The sequence below is a fragment of the Triturus cristatus genome, chromosome 3_1 (assembly GCF_964204655.1).
Source record: "Triturus cristatus chromosome 3_1, aTriCri1.1, whole genome shotgun sequence".
In the NCBI taxonomy this organism is placed as follows: domain Eukaryota; kingdom Metazoa; phylum Chordata; class Amphibia; order Caudata; family Salamandridae; genus Triturus; species Triturus cristatus.
This window is the reverse complement of record NC_140583.1, coordinates 554476004-554493639: the sequence shown is the minus strand read 5'-3', so window position 1 is coordinate 554493639 and position 17636 is coordinate 554476004. Positions and strand designations below refer to the sequence as shown.

Below are 17636 nucleotides of genomic sequence, written 5' to 3'. Positions count from 1 at the left end.
GTGCCACCCCCACCCCACCCCACTTTCCCCCCTCCCTTAGTTATTCTGACCTTCTGCGGCGTCTGCGTCGGTGCCTGTAGAGCAGGTGGACTGCTATGAGGGCAGGGATGACTCGTAGGTTCGGGTCCATGTCTGTCCGTCGCGTACTGGTACTCCAATCGCGTCGTCCTGTCGCGTACGGGTCCTCCTTGGTGGCGTCGTCCTGTGTGTCCGTCACGTACTGGTCCTCCTTGTTCGCGTCGTCGTCTGTCCGTCGCGTACTGGTGGTCCTTGTTCGCGTCGTCCTGATTTCCCGGCAGTTTTTGGCTGCCGCAAAATATTCACCGTGCGGGGTGACGTCGGTGCGAATCGTGATTCCTGGGTCGTGAATGGCTGGCTGCGAGCGTCCCGACGTCAGGTCGGCACTTTCCCGGATCGCATTGGTAGGTGTTTTTTTGTTCGGTCGGACTTTTTTACGAATCGTACGGTCATGGTGTACCCGTGCGATTCGTAATTCCTTGTTTGTAGAAATTGACGACCGGGTACGCGTCGGACGGAGAATATGCTCCGTCCGACGGTTCGTACCCGGTTTTTACCGGATCGTGATCGGCACCTTTGTCTTTTTCTTATATTTCTTCACATCCTTCATCAAATTGGACATAACTCTTCTCTGAAACATTTTTCTACGTATCTCTTTAAACTCTGTTTTTCTATTTATATAAATCTTTTCAGTTGCTGAAGGTATATTTGCATTAACTAAATTGTCAATTTTTTCCTCTCCTTTTTTGTTCAAAACATCCTTTCGAGTACAGACATTTTGTACATTTTTCATTCTTTTGAATATATTTTTTAGAAATTGTTTTTTCTGCTTACCAGAAGATTTTTTCTTTTTCCCAACATGAGCATCTTCTACTAACTTTGGTCCTCTAGTTGTCTTCAAATATAGGTTTTTTTTGTGCGTCTTTTGAACTCTGGATTTTGTAGGCATCTTAAATTTTGTCCACTGCTCTTCAGCAATACCTGAAAAAAACTAAAAAAAAAATCCTTTATTTTATTTAAATATATTACTACATTTCTTTTCACAATAGTCACAAAACGTAATTTCTTTGCCAATTTGAATGCACACTTACTGCTCTTTTTTTTTGGCAAGTTAAAATCACTTTTACAGACTGACACATTATGAAACCACTTTTCAGTTTTTTAAAAAAGCCCATGTCCAGACTGCTTTTTCAGACCACCACCATGTGTATCCTCGGTGACTACCTACACTCCAGCAAGGGCAACCAGCCTTAGTGATGCTGAATGTATTTGCATTACAGACTGAAACCTGAAAACCCCACTCGCTTCTAAATACTGTGCATGATTATACATGGAAAGGAGCTGGGTGTGTGCTAAGAGTCTGCTTCTTCCCCCAAAAAATCGCTCCCCCTTTTTCCTACTAATGCAACTGTGAAATCACCAGAGCAAAACGCAATAAATCTCTGCCTGTAATTCCTATTTCCACACAGAGTCATGTTTTCACATTAGTCCCAAAACGAAATTTCTTTGCCAATTTGAAAGCAAACTTACTGCTCTTTTTTTTGGCAAGTGAAAATCACTTTTACAGACTGACACATTATGAAACCACTTTTTAGATTTTTTAAATTGCACATGTCCAGACTGCTTTTTCAGACCACCACCATGTGTATCCTCGGTGACTGCCTACACTCCAGCAAGGGCAACCAGCCTTAGTGATGCTGAATGTATTTGCATTACAGACTGAAACCTGAAAACCCCACTCGCTTGTAAATACTGTGCATGATTATACATGGACAGGAGCTGGGTGTGTGCTAAGAGTCTGCTTCTTCCCCAAAAAAATCGCTCCCCCTTTTTCCTACTAATGCAACTGTGAAATCACCAGAGCAAAACGCAATATATCTCTGCCTGTAATTCCTATTTGCACACAGAGTCATGTTTTCACATTAGTCCCAAAACGAAATTTCTTTGCCAATTTGAAAGCACACTTACTGCTCTTTTTTTTTGGCAAGTGAACATCACTTTTACAGACTGACACATTATGAAACCACTTTTCAGATTTTTTTAAAAAAGCCCATGTCCAGACTGCTTTTTCAGACCACCACCATGTGTATCCTCGGTGACTGCATACACTCCAGCAAGGGCAACCAGCCTTAGTGATGCTGAATGTATTTGCATTACAGACTGAAACCTGAAAACCCCACTCGCTTGTAAATACTGTGCATGAATATACATGGACAGGAGCTGGGTGTGTGCTAAGAGTCTGCTTCTTCCCCCAAAAAATCGCTCCCCCTTTTTCCTACTAATGCAACTGTGAAATCACCAGAGCAAAACGCAATAAATCTCTGCCTGTAATTCCTATTTGCACACAGAGTCATGTTTTCACATTAGTTCCAAAACGAAATTTCTTTGCCAATTTGAATGCACACTTACTGCTCTTTTTTTTTGGCAAGTGAAAATCACTTTTACAGACTGACACATTATGAAACCACTTTTCAGATTTTTTTTAAAAAGCCCATGTCCAGACTGCTTTTTCAGACCACCACCATGTGTATCCTCGGTGACTGCCTACACTCCAGCAAGGGCAGCCAGCCTTAGTGATCCTGATTGTATTTGCATTACAGACTGAAACCTCAAAACCCCACTCGCTTCTAAATACTGTGCATGATTCCACATGGTAAGCAGCTGGGTGTGTGCTAAGAGTCTGCTTCTTCCCCCAAAAAATCGCTCCCCCTTTTTCCTACTAATGCAACTGTGAAATCACCAGAGCAAAACGCAATAAATCTCTGCCTGTAATTCCTATTTGCACACAGAGTCATGTTTTCACATTAGTCCCAAAACGAAATTTATTTGCCAATTTGAATGCAAACTTACTGCTCTTTTTTTTTGGCAAGTGATAATCACTTTTACAGACTGACACATTATGAAACCACTTTTCAGATTTTTTTAAATTGCACATGTCCAGACTGCTTTTTCAGACCACCACCATGTGTATCCTCGGTGACTGCCTACACTCCAGCAAGGGCAACCAGCCTTAGTGATGCAGAATGTATTTGCATTACAGACTAAAACCTGAAAACCCCACTCGCTTGTAAATACTGTGCATGATTATACATGGACAGGAGCTGGGTGTGTGCTAAGAGTCTGCTTCTTCCCCCAAAAAATTGCTCCCCCTTTTTCCTACTAATGCAACTGTGAAATCACCAGAGCAAAACGCAATAAATCTCTGCCTGTAATTCCTATTTCCACACAGAGTCATGTTTTCACATTAGTCCCAAAACGAAATTTCTTTGCCAATTTGAATGCACACTTACTGCTCTTTTTTTTTGGCAAGTGAAAATCACTTTTACAGACTGACACATTATGAAACCACTTTTCAGATTTTTTTAAATTGCACATGTCCAGACTGCTTTTTCAGACCACCACCATGTGTATCCTCGGTGACTGCCTACACTCCAGCAAGGGCAACCAGCCTTAGTGATCCTGAATGTATTTGCATTACAGACTGAAACCTGAAAACCCCACTTGCTTCTAAATACTGTGCATGATTATACATGGAAAGGAGCTGGGTGTGTGCTAAGAGTCTGCTTCTTCCCCCAAAAAATCGCTCCCCCTTTTTCCTACTAATGCAACTGTGAAATCACCAGAGCAAAACGCAATAAATCTCTGCCTGTAATTCCTATTTGCACACAGAGTCATGTTTTCACATTAGTCCCAAAACGAAATTTCTTTGCCAATTTGAATGCACACTTACTGCTCTTTTTTTTTGGCAAGTGAAAATCACTTTTACAGACTGACACATTATGAAACCACTTTTCAGATTTTTTTAAATTGCACATGTCCAGACTGCTTTTTCAGACCACCACCATGTGTATCCACGGTGACTGCCTACACTCCAGCAAGGGCAACCAGCCTTAGTGATGCAGAATGTATTTGCATTACAGACTGAAACCTGAAAACCCCACTCGCTTGTAAATACTGTGCATGATTATACATGGACAGGAGCTGGGTGTGTGCTAAGAGTCTTCTTCTTCCCCCAAAAAATTGCTCCCCCTTTTTCCTACTAATGCAACTGTGAAATCACCAGAACAAAACGCAATAAATCTCTGCCTGTAATTCCTATTTGCACACAGAGTCATGTTTTCACATTAGTCCCAAAACGAAATTTCTTTGCCAATTTGAAAGCACACTTACTGCTCTTTTTTTTTGGCAAGTGAAAATCACTTTTACAGACTGACACATTATGAAACCACTTTTCAGATTTTTTTAAAAAAGCCCATGTCCAGACTGCTTTTTCAGACCACCACCATGTGTATCCTCGGTGACTGCCTACACTCCAGCAAGGGCAACCAGCCTTAGTGATGCTGAATGTATTTGCATTACAGACTGAAACCTGAAAACCCCACTCGCTTGTAAATACTGTGCATGATTATACATGGACAGGAGCTGGGTGTGTGCTAAGAGTCTGCTTCTTCCCCCAAAAAATCGCTCCCCCTTTTTCCTACTAATGCAACTGTGAAATCACCAGAGCAAAACGCAATAAATCTCTGCCTGTAATTCCTATTTGCACACAGAGTCATGTTTTCACATTAGTTCCAAAACGAAATTTCTTTGCCAATTTGAATGCACACTTACTGCTCTTTTTTTTTGGCAAGTGAAAATCACTTTTACAGACTGACACATTATGAAACCACTTTTCAGATTTTTTTTAAAAAGCCCATGTCCAGACTGCTTTTTCAGACCACCACCATGTGTATCCTCGGTGACTGCCTACACTCCAGCAAGGGCAACCAGCCTTAGTGATCCTGATTGTATTTGCATTACAGACTGAAACCTCAAAACCCCACTCGCTTCTAAATACTGTGCATGATTCCACATGGTAAGCAGCTGGGTGTGTGCTAAGAGTCTGCTTCTTCCCCCAAAAAATCGCTCCCCCTTTTTCCTACTAATGCAACTGTGAAATCACCAGAGCAAAACGCAATAAATCTCTGCCTGTAATTCCTATTTGCACACAGAGTCATGTTTTCACATTAGTCCCAAAACGAAATTTCTTTGCCAATTTGAATGCACACTTACTGCTCTTTTTTTTTGGCAAGTGATAATCACTTTTACAGACTGACACATTATGAAACCACTTTTCAGATTTTTTTAAATTGCACATGTCCAGACTGCTTTTTCAGACCACCACCATATGTATCCTCGGTGACTGCCTACACTCCAGCAAGGGCAACCAGCCTTAGTGATGCAGAATGTATTTGCATTACAGACTGAAACCTGAAAACCCCACTCGCTTGTAAATACTGTGCATGATTATACATGGACAGGAGCTGGGTGTGTGCTAAGAGTCTGCTTCTTCCCCCAAAAAATCGCTCCCCCTTTTTCCTACTAATGCAACTGTGAAATCACCAGAACAAAACGCAATAAATCTCTGCCTGTAATTCCTATTTGCACACAGAGTCATGTTTTCACATTAGTCCCAAAACGAAATTTCTTTGCCAATTTGAATGCACACTTACTGCTCTTTTTTTTTGGCAAGTGAAAATCACTTTTACAGACTGACACATTATGAAACCACTTTTCAGATTTTTTTAAATTGCACATGTCCAGACTGCTTTTTCAGACCACCACCATGTGTATCCTCGGTGACTGCCTACACTCCAGCAAGGGCAACCAGCCTTAGTGATCCTGAATGTATTTGCATTACAGACTGAAACCTGAAAACCCCACTTGCTTCTAAATACTGTGCATGATTATACATGGAAAGGAGCTGGGTGTGTGCTAAGAGTCTGCTTCTTCCCCCAAAAAATCGCTCCCCCTTTTTCCTACTAATGCAACTGTGAAATCACCAGAGCAAAACGCAATAAATCTCTGCCTGTAATTCCTATTTGCACACAGAGTCATGTTTTCACATTAGTCCCAAAACGAAATTTCTTTGCCAATTTGAATGCACACTTACTGCTCTTTTTTTGGGGCAAGTGAAAATCACTTTTACAGACTGACACATTATGAAACCACTTTTCAGATTTTTTTAAATTGCACATGTCCAGACTGCTTTTTCAGACCACCACCATGTGTATCCACGGTGACTGCCTACACTCCAGCAAGGGCAACCAGCCTTAGTGATGCAGAATGTATTTGCATTACAGACTGAAACCTGAAAACCCCACTCGCTTGTAAATACTGTGCATGATTATACATGGACAGGAGCTGGGTGTGTGCTAAGAGTCTTCTTCTTCCCCCAAAAAATCGCTCCCCCTTTTTCCTACTAATGCAACTGTGAAATCACCAGAACAAAACGCAATAAATCTCTGCCTGTAATTCCTATTTGCACACAGAGTCATGTTTTCACATTAGTCCCAAAACGAAATTTCTTTGCCAATTTGAATGCACACTTACTGCTCTTTTTTTTTGGCAAGTGAAAATCACTTTTACAGACTGACACATTATGAAACCACTTTTCAGATTTTTTTAAATTGCACATGTCCAGACTGCTTTTTCAGACCACCACCATGTGTATCCTCGGTGACTGCCTACACTCCAGCAAGGGCAACCAGCCTTAGTGATGCTGAATGTATTTGCATTACAGACTGAAACCTGAAAACCCCACTCGCTTGTAAATACTGTGCATGATTATACATGGACAGGAGCTGGGTGTGTGCTAAGAGTCTGCTTCTTCCCCCAAAAAATTGCTCCCCCTTTTTCCTACTAATGCAACTGTGAAATCACCAGAGCAAAACGCAATAAATCTCTGCCTGTAATTCCTATTTCCACACAGAGTCATGTTTTCACATTAGTCCCAAAACGAAATTTCTTTGCCAATTTGAATGCACACTTACTGCTCTTTTTTTTTGGCAAGTGAAAATCACTTTTACAGACTGACACATTATGAAACCACTTTTCAGATTTTTTTAAATTGCACATGTCCAGACTGCTTTTTCAGACCACCACCATGTGTATCCTCGGTGACTGCCTACACTCCAGCAAGGGCAACCAGCCTTAGTGACGCTGAATGTATTTGCATTACAGACTGAAACCTGAAAACCCCACTCGCTTGTAAATACTGTGCATGATTATACATGGACAGGAGCTGGGTGTGTGCTAAGAGTCTGCTTCTTCCCCCAAAAAATTGCTCCCCCTTTTTCCTACTAATGCAACTGTGAAATCACCAGAGCAAAACGCAATAAATCTCTGCCTGTAATTCCTATTTCCACACAGAGTCATGTTTTCACATTAGTCCCAAAACGAAATTTCTTTGCCAATTTGAATGCACACTTACTGCTCTTTTTTTTTTGGCAAGTGAAAATCACTTTTACAGACTGACACATTATGAAACCACTTTTCAGATTTTTTTAAATTGCACATGTCCAGACTGCTTTTTCAGACCACCACCATGTGTATCCTCGGTGACTGCCTACACTCCAGCAAGGGCAACCAGCCTTAGTGATGCTGAATGTATTTGCATTACAGACTGAAACCTGAAAACCCCACTCGCTTGTAAATACTGTGCATGATTATACATGGACAGGAGCTGGGTGTGTGCTAAGAGTCTGCTTCTGCACCAAAAAATCGCTCCCCCTTTCCATCTAATGCAACTGTGAAATCACCAGAGCAATACGCAATAAATCTCTGCCTGTAATTCCTATTTGCACACAGAGTCATGTTTTCACATTAGTCACAAAACGAAATTTCTTTGCCAATTTAAATGCACACTTACTGCTCTTTTTTTTTGGCAAGTGAAAATCACTTTTACAGACTGACACATTATGAATCCACTTTTTAGATTTTCTTAAAAAGCCCATGTCCAAACTGCTTTTTCAGACCACCACCATGTGTATCCTCGGTGACTGCCTACACTCCAGCAAGGGCAACCAGCCTTAGTGATGCTGAATGTATTTGCATTACTGACTGCAACCTCAAACCCTTAAAGTATTCCTTATTTTTACCAGTACACCTTAATTTATCATGAAAAAATTGTCCATATTATTTTACATGTTCCTCACATTTAAATTTCTCCCAAAACAGAAAATAATAAACACAACTTCTACAAAAGGAATTCCAATTCTATTATTCATTTCTTAATTTACCATATACATCCCCTCTCAAACTCTAAACTCACCTTTAAAATTAGTTAGTTGTGAAAGAAATGTGGCACTCAAACAGCAGATTATCAGAGCCAGGATCTCTGTTCTCTACACCTCTCTCCTCTCAGCAGAACCAGATAATGGCAAACTTTCCCTCTATTTTTCCACACATATACATGTAAGTTTCAAATCTCAGTGCTTCCCCCTTTTTTTCAAATGTAATCACACATTTCTATTGGTTGAAAACCAACCCTTTTCCAAAAGTACCCTGCCCCCAACTTGACTTCTGCCTAGTACCCTTCCCCCAACTTGACTTCTGCCTGCTACCATAGCAACAGCTCATGGAACACTGCTGTGTGGAGTTAGGTCAGAAGTTCGCCACACAATGTTTCAATTCCACAGAGCAAGAGTGCTTGACTTTTCAAACCTAACAGCAAATCCATAGTACTGTTCTTTGGTAACACATTTTTTTGTACCAATACAAAACATGCTTCTATTAATTTACACATACAGCCTAGTTTTTATTCTAGAATGGTATGAAACAGCCAATCAGTTCTGTTTGTTTTGAAAAAAATATGTATGCCTCCATTTCCAAACTGTCTTTCTTTTCTTATTGCCATTCTACTAAAGACACCTCCTGAGTGCATCCAGTTCTCCTTTGAAGATGTTCACAGTGTGGATTGTAGGGCACAGCTATGTCTTCTGGAGTGAAAAGTTTGCAGAGAAAACAGGTATGGTGAGAGACCTTGCTTTGCCAAATGTAGACATTAAATGGATTGGTCAGAGAGGGTTAAAGTGGCACCAATTGATGCCATTGGTGAAATCCTTCATGCAAATCCAACACCCTGACCTCATAATAGTGCACTGTGGTGGCAATGACCTAGGCACTTTGACTGGGGTAGGTCTGGAAATGCTTATGAAGGACACCTTTGCACAACTGTTTTCACTTTTCCCTAAAACTGCCTTTGTGTTTTCCAACATATGCCAAAGGCAAAAATGGAACTGGTCCAATCATTTCTGTCCGCAAATTGACAAAGCAAGAAAGCACGTCAACAAATATGTTTCTGCTTTCCTCCGTGACTATGGTATGGGTGCCATTTACCACAACAACTTGCGTTATGACATGCAAGACATTTATAGAGGAGATGGTGTGCACTTCAATGATGAAGGGAACAGAGTCTTCCTCTTGAACCTTAGACTCTGCATCGGTACTTACTTGTAGGTAACACTTAAAAAATCACTTCATAAACACAACGGCTCTTTTTAGAGCCCCCTAATATCTAAACTCTTAAATCTGCATTTCATTTATTTTTTTATTTTTTTTTTCTTCCGTACGCTTACCGTAAGCTTACCGTACGCGTACCCCGTGATTTTTTTTAAATCCATAAATGTTTTCTTTGTACTTTTCTGTCCTTCTTTGACCCCCTCACAAATGTAAGGGGGTCTGTAACTCTCCTCCTTGCCCCCTTTTCTTGTTTTCACTCTTTTTTTTCTGAGTGAAACACACAAAATGGCGGCCGCCGCTTCCTGGTTTCGGCCGATTCGAATGTTTACTAAGATCTAACAGCCAATCAGAATCGCGCTCGCCAGTAGGTAGTTATAGTTAGGACCCCTTTTCCATAGGAAAACCTCAACATTCTATTTTGAATAACTTTGGCGCCGGTCGACGAATCCTCGCGAATTTTTCAAAATAGGTGGGGCGCTACGCTCCGCTCCTACCTTGAAAGTCTCGGGGGGATTCGTCAAGCGGGGGCTGAGATAAAAGGGGGGTCCCAAAACGCGTTTTTCCCATGCATTTTTCCATAGGACCTTTAGACACAGCTACAGCCCGAACGGCTGAACAGAATTACTTGAAATTTGGCAGAGAGGTAGTCCTCAGGTCAAGGAAGTGCCTTTTGTAGGTTTGGTGTAAATCTGTTCAGTAGATTCTGAGAAAATAGCATTTAAATCAATATATATATCTGTGGCAGCTTACCGTGCGCTTACGGTGCGCTTACGGTAAGCTTACCGTACGCGTACGGTGCCGTGCGCGAGCGCGATTCTGATTGGCTGTTGGATCATAGTAAACATTCGAATCGGTCGAAACCAGGAAGCGGCGGCCGCCATTTTCTCACTCGCACTGTCAGGGGGCTGAATAAAAAAGGTGGATAATGTGAAAAGGGGGCAGGCTCGACGGTTCCTGACCCCCTAGCCTTGGTCAGGGGGTCCCAGAAGGACCCTCAAGGGCAAAAATGAAATTTATTTTTTTTTCGAAAAATCGCCGTATGCGCGTAGAGTACGCGCACGGTCTAATCTGCGAAATGACGTCCAGAGCGCGTAGCGTCAGCTTACCGTACGCGTATCCTACAAGCGCGTAGCGTCAGCTTACCGTACGCGCACGGAAAAAAATGCATAAAAAAAAAAAACCTTTCAATAATGCAGGATATAGTACATAAATTATTATATAAAAAGGCTTACAAAAAATGACATAAAAAAAATTTGCATTTAAAAAACCGTACAAATTCACTGAAAAAACCATAGGTTTCACACACGTTATAGTTAGGAATTAGCATTTAAAAAACCTTGCAAATTCACTGAAAAAACCATAGGTTTCACACATGTTATAGTTAGTGGAAATTTTACTGATAAAAAACCAGTGAAATTGCCCCGTTATAGTTAGTGCTGGCAACTATAACTCACGCGACCGCAATCTTCTGCTGATGACATATGTGTCTTTATGAAAAAAAAATATTTGTAATGTATGTATAGCTAAAAATGTATGGAAGAAGACATGGGCAAATAAGTGTCTAAATAAACTATTAGCATCAGCAGAGGATTGCGGTCGCGTGAGTTATAGTTGCCAGCACTAACTATAACGGGGCAATTTCACTGGTTTTTTATCAGTAAAATTTCCACTAACTATAACATGTGTGAAACCTATGGTTTTTTCAGTGAATATATATATGCGCACATACACATCCACAGCAAACTCCTCCAGATTGAAGAAGCAGATGCCACACGGGGAATCCTATGGAAGCGCTTTAATGATGAAAACGGCATAATGCATTTCGGCCACGACGGCCTTCGTCAGATGCGTCAATATTAAGAATGCTGGTAGACCCACGTTTAAAATGTCCTGCAGCCTTCCCATTGGTGGGAATCTGCTCCACCCTAGATCGTGTGTCCGTGCACCACCTTGCTGCTCGTAGGAACTGCAAATCCCAGAGTTCTCCTTTCCAGGTAAGTGTTACGTGGGGAATTTTCTTGTTGGTGTGCCCTGTGGGCTGTTGGAGGGCAGGCGAACACGCGGTGGGGCAAGAAATCGATGTCCTGATTAACATAACATCCCAGGGCTTCCTCGGGTCCCCAAACGTCCTAGCCCCCAAGAATTCAAACACTGGCCAGGAAGGGGCAGGAATGACAGTGCATCCATCCCTTCGTGAAGTCACGAACTGCACGGCAGCCGCCCTTGCTGTGCCTGAACCGGGAGGCAGGCATTGACCAATCCAATACTTTGGAAGACGAAAAGACTGCCGGAGCAGGAACCAATGAAGCCTGCGACAACTTGCAGAACAGGACCTCTGTATCATGTCTCTGGCTGACACAAACAATATCCTCAGCAAACAATGGAAGCTCTTTAATGATGAAAACGACATAATGCATTTCGGCCATGACGGACTTCGTCAGATGCCTCAATATTCAGAATGCTGGCCCACACATATATATATATATGTGTGTGTGTGTGGGTATGGGACACTCACCCACTCCAATACTCATCCAGCCACTCACAGACCTTCAAATACACTCATGTGCCCACTCACAAACTCACTCAAATGCTCATGCACCCACTCACAGACCCACTGAAACACTCACACATCCAGTCACAGACCCACTTAGACACTCATGCACCTAATCATAAACCTACTCAGACACTCATGCACCCACTCACAGATCCACACAGGCATTCCTACACTCACTTACACAGCAGAATACACTACCATAAAGTCACTCGCACTCACTCACAGTCCCATACAGCCACTCACCTACATATAAATCCACTCACCCATCCACTCTCAAAGGTTACAGGTTACAGTTAGGAAAAAACTGTACAAAACATTGAAATTCACTGAAAAAAACAAAGGTTACAGGGGTGTTATAGTTAGACTCACATATCACCTGTACCAAACCAGAGCAATCCAGCAGTTATAGTTACCTAAGCTAACTACAACTCATGCTCCCAATGCACTGCTTATCACCTCACATATTATATCACTCATGACATGGTCAGTGACATCCCTGATGACATTACAAATGACATCACTCATGACATCATGGATGACATTATCCACACAACCACTCATACACCCGTTCACACCCCAATACATCCTCTCATAAACCCACTCATCCACTCACATACCTATTCACAGGCCCATACAAGTACTCACATGACCACTCACTCAACCATTGGGCCGCTTAATCACCCACTCACTCACATATATAGATACTCACACACACACACCCTCACTTACTCAAACAGCCACTCACCAAACCACTCACTCATACAACACACATACTACCAAATACTCACCTATGCAGACACTCAGACAGCCGCACACTCACCCATATGACTACTCATACACCCACTTATTCACCTATTCAGCCACTCACACACCCACTCACCCATACAGCCTCTCAACAGAGCCACTCACTCACCCATACAAACACTCAGAAACACTCACTCACACACCCACTCAACCACTTACATACCCATTCACACATCCATACTTGCCAGCCCGCACCCGCTCACTCACCCATACAGTCACTCACACAGAGCAACACTCTCCAATACAGCCACTCACCAACTCACTTATCAAAACACCCACTCAAACAGCCACTCACTCACCCATACAGCCACTTTCTCACCCCCTCACCTATGCATACAGCCACTCATACAGCTACTCACACAGCCACTCACTCAACCCACACAGCTACTTACACACCCACTTATACACACATACATCCAATTACACTCCCACTCCCACCCCTATACAGCCAACCAGATACCCACTCATACACGGATACACACAGCCACTCATATACTATATGTTAGAAATAGAATCACTCATTAGTGTACACCTACTACTAATTTATCTTTTGCAGTAGCTTATTATATATGTTTATCAAACATAAAATCCAAGAAAAAACTTACACTCACTGGATGTCATCAGTGATGTCAACAGTGTTGTTTTTTAAGATGTCATCAGTGATGTCATGAGTGATATAATATGTGAGGTCATAAGTGGTGCATTGCAGGGCATGTTACAGTTAGCTCAGGTAAGTTTAACTGCTGAACTTTGCAGGTGTTATGCAAGGGAAATGTGAGCCGAACTATAACGTCCCTGTAACCTTTGTTTTTTCAATGAATATACATAATATATGCTCACACACACACATACATACATACATACACTGGGTCTACTGTGTTCTGCCATTTATCTGTCTTTCATTTACACTCTGCTTCCATCCATATTAGCATTGGATAATAATCAAGCCTGCATCAATCATTGGCTCTTTTGCCATGCAAATATGCGTGTGCCCCATGAAAATGTCCATGCTTCAGTCTCAGGTCTGGTTGTGCAGTAATTACGTTTGGGAGTTTTTTCCTTTTACAGTTCCTCTTTCATTTTCCTGCTTCTACCCTTGTTTTATTTTAGTGTTGCTAATGAGAATACCACAGCTTTCCAAGCAACACTAAGGAGTTGTTTGTTTGCTGTTCCTTTCAACTGGAGGGCGCCACATCTGAACTGGTCACATCCTCTAAACAAGGAGATCAATCTGGAAGGCTGTTGTCCAAAGTATTTTAATGGTTTTACCATTACAATATGGCCAACAGTCTGGTTCTTATTGGGATGGTCATGGATGAACTTAAAATAATGATAAACTATTTACAACACCTGTGTAAGATGGACACATGCCGCTAAGTTTAGTTTTGTTATTGAATGCATATGCTCGCTGTGTTTAGAAGGCAACATGTTTCCTTTTTTACCATTTGTATTCTTTAAATGTTTCTTGAATGTGTTGTTGACCTAGTGTGTGTTTTTTTTACAATTCTCTCAGATGGTGAGTGTAAGGATGTCCGTGGGTGATGAATGGATGTATGAATTCAAAGATCAGTTACACTATGTATGCATGAAGACTTGTTTAGTGGTGACTCTAATCAGTCACACAAAAGGCACTTCCATTTGCAAGCCATGCCTATTGGCGTTGCCAATGCTTATTTTGTGTTGGGGTACACCACATAACTCAAAGTGCTGTTTGTTGTACTGCCTCCATCACAACGTGGCTTCTTTACTTGGAGCTCAACTGCATTACAACAGTATGTACAGTCCTAGGCGCACACTACCACACTGGTCTTTGTGGTTATTTTAATTTCCATGCATTTATTGTATCCTATGCTTTAATTTTTAAATAATAATATTTTTTGGGAAAGTGCTCTGAAGCATATGTGCTGCATATTAAATAACAGAAATAAAGCACATCGTGATTGAGATGCTCCCACTACAATACATTTTTCTCAATAAGGTCGTGTGCTGCTTTTTAGAGCACCGACTGCATCATGGCGGATATACTTAGAAACATCTCATAAGGCACGGCACCTCAGTCACGAGAGTCAAGTTAAGAGTAACACAGTACAGTAGTATGATTGAAAAGTGTGTCTGATAATGAGCAGGAGAATTCTCTCCGTTGAGGCACTTGCTCTAAACATTTGCAGAATGTATTTTTCCTCCAGAAGAAGAGATGGAGGGAGTCTTTCTTCACTGGACATGAAATGCTGCATTGGTGGTGTTCAACAAGTATTTTACTATGAGTAGGAGCGACTTACTCTTGAAGCACTCCTGGTTTAATCTTGAGTTTTGTTTGTCTTCGTCCTGAACTCCCAGAGGAACTGCCTGATGGTTGCGAATAATTCATGAGTCCTAAACAGTAATGTGTAGCACAATGTTTGTGACTCGGGCGTAATATGTTCCTGCTCAGCCCGCCCTTCATGTGAATGTAATACCAAGAATCACATACACCTTATAAAGCAATACTATTTGTCTTAATCCCACTAGGTAAGCGCCCATACCTGGTGCTCACAGCACGTGTTCACCCTGGGGAGAGCAACGCCAGCTGGGTGATGAAGGGGACCCTGGAGTTCCTTGTGAGCAGCGACCCCGCTGCAGAACTTCTGCGAGAGAGCTTCATCTTCAAGGTCATACCGATGCTCAACCCAGACGGGGTAATAAATGGCAAGTGAGTAGTTGATGTTCCACTGGGACAGCACCTTGAGTCCTGCATGCTTAAGCACCACACGGACTGAGTACATGTAGCCTACAGCAATTCCTGACAGCTACGGTTCATATTCCAAGTGACACACTCGCCACACTTGGAGCTCATGGGTAAGCATGGAACAGATTCGGAAATTGAGTGGGTACCACGTTGGTGCTCAATAGTAGGAAATTCAGTGGCTGTAATGCAGTGGTAAGGTAAGGTAAGGTAATTATTTATTTGTACATGATTAGTTAAAATCTTTACAAAATATCATAAAACATCGAAATAAGTGTTTTAAAATTCGTTAATACGTTGCCATTGGCTAAAAATTTACTTATGATCAATTAAGTAACCTTAAAAAGTTTTTTTAGTTGTCATCAGGTGCTCTTAAGTCTTTTACACATTAAATCGAAAAACTTTACGACCCGGCAATTCAGTTTGGTATATTTCGGATTAAAACACAGTATTACAGCTTGTCTACAAGTCCGCGTGCCATACTGCTTAAAGAAAGGGCATAGTAAGTTATGCCTTAAGTCATTTAATTTAGTGCAAATACAGATCACATGAACGATGTCCTCCTTGCCAGTTTTGCACAGCCGGCACTGCTCTGAGGAGTTATTCCTCTCCCAAGGTGGCAGATGTGGGAGTATAGGAATTACTCCAAGGCGTAATTTCAGAAACCTTTCTTTGATTTTTATTTTCATGCCAGTACTAAGATATACTTGTGGTTGCACTGGCCCGTAATCACCCATCGTTGTCCAACCATACGCTCTTTTTGCTAGATCATTCTTGTCTTCGATTACTGAAATAATGCGCGCCGACTTTTTTGCGATTTTTTTAAAGGTCAGGTAGTCTGTTGGAATTTCCCATAAATCTTTCAGGCCCAAGGCTTGAAGTGATTCCAATAGATAGTCTCTGGCCAATGATTTTTGATGACGAAATAGCTCCCCCCATACGTTGGAACTTAAGGAGCCAGTCTCAGCGGTGCGAATCTTGTGCCAGGTTCCCACATACGCGCACTGCCTTCCTATTGTCTGTTTAATTATTCCAAATTCCAGCCGAATCTGAGCAGGAGAAACGTATTTGGGAAGATAGAAAATGGCCCTATATGATTTGGCCATAAGTATGTCCAGTAGGGCGGCATCCTTCCCATGTAGGGATTCGCTCCCGTATGTGATGGTCAGCTGTAGTTTTGCACGCAGTATTTGAAGGAGAGGTTTAAGTGTAAGATCGGGAAGTTTTGCCTTTAGTGATTTGATGGCCAGGTGGATCATAGTCGCCTTCCCTCGTAGGGATTCAAGTTGTGGCTTGGACGTGTTTTTTGCGTCCAGGATTACTCCCAGGTACTTATAGGTTGTTACCAGATCCATTTTCTCTCCATTCAGGTACCAACCAATTTCCCTTTTTTTCTTATAATTCACAGCCATGGTCTTAGTCTTATTAAGATTTATTTGAAGGGCGTGTCTTTCAGAAAAAGTATATACAACATTCAAAAGATGTTGAAGGCCCGTTGGGGTTCGACTTATTAACACTAAGTCATCTGCATATAGTAAGTTGGAGAGGATAATTGACCCAAGTTTAGGCGCGTGGTTAGAGCATTTGTCAAGTTCTCCTGGTAGATCAACCAAATAAAGGTTAAATAAAAGAGGAGCCAGTACGCACCCTTGTTTTAGACCTTTTGTTGTCTTAATCGGTTTCGAAAGGTGTGTTCCTGTTCCAAGTTTGATTTTAATCCAAGTGTTGGAGTGAAGTAGTATTAACACGTCTAAGAGGTGTTTCGGTATCCCCCAGTGGCTTAGTTTCTGCCAAAGTTTGTTACGATCTATGTGATCGAATGCGGCAGTGTAGTCGATGAACGTAAGATATAAAGGTGATTTAGTCTCTTTGGCCTGTCCCATCAGCAGGGACAGCGCCATGATGTTGGTTGTGGTGCCTTGGCCTCTGCAGAATCCTGTTTGAGTGATCGGGATAATGGATTTTTCAGCTGCCCACGTTGTTAACTCTTCCAGAATTATGCCTGCAAAGTATTTAGCCTCTACATCTAGTAATGCGATGAGTCGGTAGTTATTTGGGTGCTTCTTACTACCGTGCTTATAAATCGGGCTGATGACTGACCCATACCAGGACTCAGGAAGTATCTGGGTGTAAATTAGACTATTGAATAAGGATGCCAACCATTTGCTCCAAAATTCCACGTCTTCCTTATACAACATGGGTGGAATACCGTTTGGGCCCAGAGCTCCCGCAGATTGCCCTCTTTTTATTTGTCGT

At 41.9% G+C, this 17636-nt stretch overlaps 1 protein-coding gene across 1 annotated transcript in view; it reads left to right on the top strand.

Moving 5' to 3' along the window:
• Window positions 1–17636, top strand: part of AGBL1 (AGBL carboxypeptidase 1) — a 3971795-nt gene that overhangs the window by 1988739 nt on the left and 1965420 nt on the right. The window contains exon 18 of the mRNA XM_085644473.1: window positions 15167–15347. Within this exon, the coding sequence (XP_085500599.1) occupies window positions 15167–15347 (181 nt within the window). The remainder of the gene's footprint in view (window positions 1–15166; window positions 15348–17636) is intronic.